General features: G+C 37.4%; 1 protein-coding gene across 1 annotated transcript in view; it reads left to right on the top strand.

Moving 5' to 3' along the window:
* ATP6V0A2 (ATPase H+ transporting V0 subunit a2) overlaps positions 1-6,298 on the top strand; it is a 43,019-nt gene extending 36,721 nt beyond the window's left edge. The window contains exons 17-20 of the mRNA XM_069081405.1: positions 2,205-2,321; positions 3,349-3,466; positions 3,906-4,077; positions 5,046-6,298. Coding sequence (XP_068937506.1) covers positions 2,205-2,321; positions 3,349-3,466; positions 3,906-4,077; positions 5,046-5,148 — 510 coding nt within the window. The 3' untranslated portion in view covers positions 5,149-6,298. The remainder of the gene's footprint in view (positions 1-2,204; positions 2,322-3,348; positions 3,467-3,905; positions 4,078-5,045) is intronic.
* The last annotated feature ends 875 nt before the right edge of the window (positions 6,299-7,173 follow it).

The raw sequence follows: 7,173 nt of genomic DNA on the forward strand, positions 1-7,173 counted from the left end.
CCCTCTCCCCTTTAGGCTACCCTCCACACAAACTGCCAGATGGTTATTCTCACAGTATAGGTCCTGCTCAGGAAACCTCAGTGGTTTCCTAATCTCTCTAGGATAAAATACAAGTTCCTCTTTCCTTTAAAATCCTTTTTGTTCCCACCTGCCTTTCTAGACATACCATTCTCATTTTAGCCAGACTGGCTCACTTTGCCCAGGTTGTACCCTGTGCCTGAACTGACACTTCCTAGAGGCCTTCAAAGCTCAGCTCAAGGACCACAGTCTCTAAAAGTCTCTTCACCTAGTTGATAGTGCCTTCATTTCCTAAATTACTTTGAATACATTTCCTATTTACTTCATTAAGTACATGTTGTTCCACCTCAATAGAATGTAAATTCCTTGAAGGTGTTTGGGATTCTTATTTTTGCCCATAAAGATAGAACCTCCAGTACCATGTAAGTGCTTTTTGAATGAGTGATTGGATGGATGAATAAGCAAATGGATGAATGAACGAATGAGTATATGATACAACTTCAAGACCTGGCTCAAACTCACCTTCATTAAGAAGTAGTGTGAGGTGATGAGGTCATCGACGACTTTATGGATGTCTTATTATGAAGTCTTATTAAAATGGGAAGTGATGGAAGGATGGGAGAGGTGGGTGATAAGGAAATCAAAGGGCAAGATGTGGACAACTTTTCAAGTAGTTGTGTAGTGAAAGGGGGAGAGAGAGAGATGACTGGATTGATTTTGTGACTTAAGAGAAGGCTCTTTAGGATTTTTTAGGTTGGGACATATTTGTATGAGATTTGAGATGGTAACAGTGGCAAGAGACATACTGGAGATCTGTGAGGTGGGGGATGGTGGAGTGAGGCCCTGCAGGAAATGGGAAGGAATGAGATAAATAGGTAGATGGAGTGGTTGGGATCTCTCTTCATTTCAGTGAGTAAATAGTAGGGGGTTATTCTTCTTTTGTGACCAGGGAGAATGAGAAAAAAGGGTGAAAGGTAATGGTGAGAAGGTTTGAGGAAGGGACCTGATTAATGAATAATGTATAGTGGAAGGCAGGGATGATTTATTAAGCAACTACTAAGTGCCAGGCACTGTGCTATGATCCTCACTATAATCCTAGGTACGTTTTGCAGTTGTGATGAAACTGAGACAACAGAAGTTAAGTGATTTATTATAGTCCTCATGATCATGATCGAGACCGTGACTATAAATATTGCATGACATTCGATCGCAAAATATACCAAACTCTCCATATAGAGGACAGAACTGAAACATTTATTTAGACACCAGAATATCAAATCCCAAAACCAGTAAGCCGATTCCATTATAGTACGAAAGATATTAAGAAGCCATAATAACACTGAGAGTCACAGCATCCTTTAGCCTTCCCACAACCAATATTAGATCAATATTTGCTCACAAACTTCTCTATCTCCTTGCCTGAGCATCTCTCTCCCACCATCTTGCTAGCTCTGACTCCCAGCTTCCTGTGGGCTCTGCTTCCCTTCAGCAAACTCCTACCACCACATGCTCCATGTGATTACATTCAGCTATTAGGGGGCAGATTTTACTTTCAAAGCAGGAGAGGTCTTCAAATTTCCCCCTAGGTCTATTAAAGGGCAGGGAAGATCTTCAAATTCCCATTCCCATTACAGAGGGTCACAAGGATATTAAACTGTTTGAGGCTGTATTTGAACTTAGGTTTTCCTGACTCCAAGCCTGGTGCTCTATTCACTATGGGATGGGCTGCTTTGGGTGGTAGTGGAAGTCTTCAGAAGAGACTAGATGAATAATTGTTGGATATAGAAGGGGTTGGACTGGAAGGACCTATGGAGGACCTTCTGATTCTGAGATTCTGTGTTATTTATTTTTATTCCTGTCTCTCCATTTTCTTTTCTTCTTCTTTTTTGCATTTTGGAGGGCAACTGGGGTTAAGTAACTTGCCCATGGTCACACAGCTAGTTTTTTTTTTTGTGTGCATGTTAAGTGTCTGAGGCTGGATCCGAACTCAGGTCTTCCTGACTCCAGGGCCGGCACTCTACTCACTGCGCCACCTAGCCGCCCTCTCCATTTTCTTTTTATAATTTTTTAATGATTCTTTTTAACCTATTGAGTGCTGAATTGATCCTTCAAAGGGAACATGACTTTTTTCCTATTCTTAGAATCATGATGATATTAAAATTGAACCTTTTTCTTCTTTTTGTTAGAGTGGTTATACACTGGTCCGTAAAGACAGTGAAGAAGATGTTTGTTTGTTGGGGTCTCAAAATGTGGAAGAGGGAATTAGCCATTTGGAAAGTGAAGGACGTAAAGATGAAGAGGAGGTAATCTTTTTTTAGTTAGTATGCATAATTTGATTTTCTAACAATGTAAGATTCACAATGATGTTGACAAAAGTAACTGTTTGGTACTCTGTAGAAGAAATGTATTTTTTTAATACTCTTTTAATAGTGTATGGTAATTAAATCAATTTCGTAAGAATTTTAGAATTTTTGTTATTTTAAAGTTTCTTTTCTCTTTAGGATAATGAACCTTTAGTTAAGTTCTGTGCATGTTTTTTTGGGGGGAGGGATGGATCCTGTCTCTCAAACCTGTCTCACTGGGTCCTGTATACCTGGAAAAGCTTTAATTATGGCCTTGGCAATGGACTCTTCTGTCATCTAAGGACTAAGGGTGGAGGCTCAGCATGAAAGGCTGGAGGCTCATCATGAAAGGCTGGGCCAGTAGGTGGTAGATTTTTTTTTTCAACTCTAGTAGCTAATGTAGATCACCTGTTAGGGTGTAGAGGGGTTAGAATTTGTATGTGTTCTTGAATATTAAAGGTTTTAGTATTAAATGGGCTCCTTGATTAATCCATGGACACTACTTTTGAAAGATGTATTGGCCTCTGATTTTCTCAGAAATGTGGTAGTGATTTGATAATTGGTAAAGTCATTTCAAAGAATTCATTTAACAATTATCCTGAAATTTATTTTTAAATTTTCTAATTCATCGAATGAGGATTCTCTTTTTTACTATTTATTGGGGAAAAAAGTTAAATATTTTCCATTTACTTTTGAAAATAAACATAAATCTAGAGGTTCTTAACCTTCTTGTGTTCTTAACCTTTGGTAACTTGGAGAAGCCTGTGGGCACCTTCACAGAATAATGTTTTTAAATAATAAAATATAGAATGATAGAGGAAGCCAATTAAATGGAAATGTATCAAAATATTAAGAAAAAAAGTTCAGGAACCCCATGTTAAGAAGCACCAGCATAAATTATTGGTATGTGAAATGAATGAGTGGTATTTTGATAGGCTTTGATGAATTAATCGTACGTCTTTATATATATATATATCATCTCTTCTAGTTTAATTTTGGAGAGCTCTTTATGGCTCAAGCAATTCATGCGATTGAATATTGTCTTGGCTGCATCTCTAACACTGCATCATATCTGAGACTTTGGGCACTCAGTTTAGCTCATGCACGTAAGTATTCTGCAGTAATCTTAACCTTTTTTTGGGGGGGGGGTTTGGAGAGGACAAGGAGGGCAATTGGGATTAAGTGACTTGACCAAGGTCACATGGCTAGTTTTTGTGTTACTTGTCTGAGGCTGGATTTGAACTCAGGTCCTCCTGACTCCAGGGCTGGTGCTCTCTTCACTGTGCCACCAGCCACCCCATAATTATTGTCATTTCCCCCATTATGTATGTTTAACTTTTTTTGAATCTTGAGAAACAACTGTTCATCAAAGATGATTTGTCCCAATTGAAATGTAAAGCAGGCTGAATATATTTTTTTAATTGCTTGGGAACTTCATATTGGTACATTTATCTTCATGGCTGATCAGTCACAAGGAACCCAAGTCTACAGGCTAGCTCAATGAACAGAACCCAAGTTAATTGTGAAAAATCATTTCTTTTTTAGAGTTATCCGAGGTCCTGTGGACAATGGTAATGCGTGTGGGCCTCCGTGTGGACAAAACTTATGGAGTCTTGCTGCTGATTCCATTGGTCATGTTCTTTGCTATTTTAACAGTCTTCATTCTCTTGGTCATGGAAGGCCTTTCCGCATTTCTTCATGCTATACGGCTGCATTGGTAAGTTTTCCTATTAGGTTTGGTTGTTTTTTTGTTGTTAGAATTTTTAGGGATCTCTGGTCAAAAATCAGAAAAGAATAGTTATGCTAGTCACTTTTTATTTTTTTTTTCCTAATATATATTTTATTCAAACCCAAGTCAGATGACTTAAGTTGGTTTTTATGGTTAAACTTAAGGTTCACAACTTGGAATTAAACTAAGAGTAAAACTAGTTTTTCTCTTTTGAAAAATTTCATAGTACAGATGTAAAAATTGTTGGAATGCTTTCACCCCTTCTTGATCCTTTAGTTCTTCCTTCAGGAAGCTTTTTTAAGGGCCCCTAAGCCCATAGGTTAGGTGCTAAGGATGCAAGGCAGAAATGGAACCATCATGAGATGGATCATGGCTAGCTGGTAGATTTGCCTTAAAGTCATGTGTACAGTGCTTTTTTAAGAGGACATTGTGAACATTTAAGGGGTATTTAAGCTCAAGCGTCCCATTATCACTCAGCAGTGTGGTAGGTGCTATAAATATGTAAATACAAACATGTTCATTTACTAAAACACTAGTAGTTTCTATTGCGTTTTAGGCAGACGTATAGTAATTATTTTATACACACATACAGATATACATATACACACATCTAGAATGAAATCTTCCAACATATTATGTTTCAGAAAACACTTTATAGCTTTTTTTTACATTGCTGTTGTTTTCCAAATACTTCTCTCCCTGAAGCACTGAGCAGGCCTGAGGAGTGTCTCTGGTTACCCCTAGTCCTTTGCTGATGAGGGCATGCCTGCCTTTGGAAGTAAAGGCTAGTTCTGGAATAATTTTGAATTCTTAGTGCTTTAAGGGTTATTCATATATGCTGTGTTTTAGAAGTTGTGGTTTTGCTATATGCAGATGGTTTTTCCCTATTTCCTTCCCTGCCACCCGATTAGAGCTTGTCTTCTTGAATTAATGTCTCATTTCTTTTATCTCTGCAGGGTGGAATTTCAGAACAAGTTCTACATTGGTGCAGGCACCAAATTTGCTCCTTTCTCATTTAAACTGCTCTCATCACAGTGTAATAAAGATGACATGGCATAATTCAGCTGCTGTACTCGTGTGCTCTTGGCATGATGGTGAATTATCATGTTATTAAATTTCACTGAAGTAGGATTTATAATAGAAACATGTTGTCCCCCCCCCCAATTGCCTTATATAATACAGCCAAATAAGTCTGTCACTTAGATTGCTGCCTCATGTTGGATATTTTGTAAAGCTTATCAGTCTTCAGAGTTTTAACTTTCTTTTGACTGTTTTCATGATGATCAAATGTAAGTCAGTTATATTTTATGTTAATGTTTATTCTAAAAAATAGTTGTTGCTTTTCAGTCAGGGGTGGAGGGAAGTTTACTTCTTATGATTGTATTTGTCTTAATAGTCTTTATTTTTGTTCATCTGACAAATATACAGCACTCCCTCACTAAAGTTAACTAGTTTATATCATTTTGGAACAGCTGAAATTAAGCCTTTTTTAAAAACCCAACTATATAATTAATGAGAAATTCCAAAATGATTAGTACTGGTAATGTTCAATTTTTGCCAATTTTAGACGTGACAAAATGTTTGATCTTACAATAGCTGTGATATTACTGAGCAACCAAGCTTTTTCCTACTTATTCTTCAATGTTTTAATTGAGGAAAAATGGGATAAAATTGCATCCAACAAATAGTTTGTTCCATTGCTGAAAAATGGGCAAAGGATTTTGTCCTTTCTTCTTGCATTAACTCTTGATGGTGACTGCGCTCTATGAAAGTTGTATTGTGGGACGGGTGGCTAGGTGGCGCAGTGAATAGAGTACCAGCCCTGGAATCAAGAGGACATGAGTTCAAATCCGGTCTCAGACACTTAACACTTACTAGCCGTGTGACCTTGGGCAAGTCAGTTAACCCCAATTGCCCTCCAAAAAGGAAAAAAAAAAGTTGCATTGTGGGGCAGAGCCTTTCTTGCCAAGTATGGAATTAGAAGCTATAATGGAAATGATTAGACTGTAATGACCAGCTTTTGTCTGATGTTACTCAACCAAAGTTGTTTATATTGAGTGAAGGAAAGGTACAAAGTAATCTTTTGTATATTTTTATAATAAAATGTATATTAAAATATTTTACCACTGATATACATCTGTGCCATGGAAGCATCATAATTATATTTTTCTTTCAGATTAATTCTGAATAAAGATCTAATTCCCACTTAGATTTAGTATTTTAACTTGATTTTCAGTCATTCTATTTATATTTATTTAGAATTAACCCTTATTAAGCTGTTGATTGGTGATCCTTAATGTAAATTCAGCTAATTCATCATTTTAGCTTTGAATGAACATTTCTCCCCTTTCCATTGAAAATTGTGATCCTCTTCCATGTGGAGTCTTTGTTTGAATTATATTCATTGTCGTGCTGCTTTAATGTCGTGGATCATAACTTTTAAAATCAGCTATCTGGAATGTATACACTTTCTTAAAGTTTAGGAAGTTTTCGTTTTTGTGCTAAATTCCTACATCCCACTTCAGTGCCTCTTTGTGGCATGTAGGTAGGTAGCCCTAGGCTTCTGAAGGCAGTGTTAAGTGGAGTCCAGATTCCAAAACCTATGTCCCAGGCACCTGGCTTGTCACTTGTAGACCAAAAGGGACTGACTGGCCTGGCCCCTCCTCAAGAATGCTTTTGGCCACTCAGCTTAGTTGTGATCTATTTCAGCAGAGGGAATAATGATTGACAGTGGAGCCTCGAGATTATCCAAGTTCCAGATTGTCTATACAGTTGCAGTTAACAGTGAAGTTGGCACATTTTTTATTGATGCCATCGGAAGCTGTAGATTTGTGATCCTGCTTGAACAGTCTCATGTGCTAAATAAGATTATGGTATCACTGCACTCAAAAGGCTGTAAGGAAAGAGCATTCCACAGAAGTGGTCTGAGAGAGCTTAGACACTGGAAGATGCAATCATTACCCAGACTTTGACCCTTTAAGATTGTAAGAAATAAAACTGTGCTGACATGTGACAGAAAATTATCCAATTTAAATGAGGATTTCCTTACCATTTTTTGTTTGACTTGCTAAAACAACAAATACA

The sequence above is a fragment of the Petaurus breviceps genome, unplaced genomic scaffold, assembly GCF_028583685.1.
Source record: "Petaurus breviceps papuanus isolate PSGF00001 unplaced genomic scaffold, PetGlider_PUasm1.0 99, whole genome shotgun sequence".
Classification (NCBI taxonomy): Eukaryota; Metazoa; Chordata; class Mammalia; order Diprotodontia; family Petauridae; genus Petaurus; species Petaurus breviceps.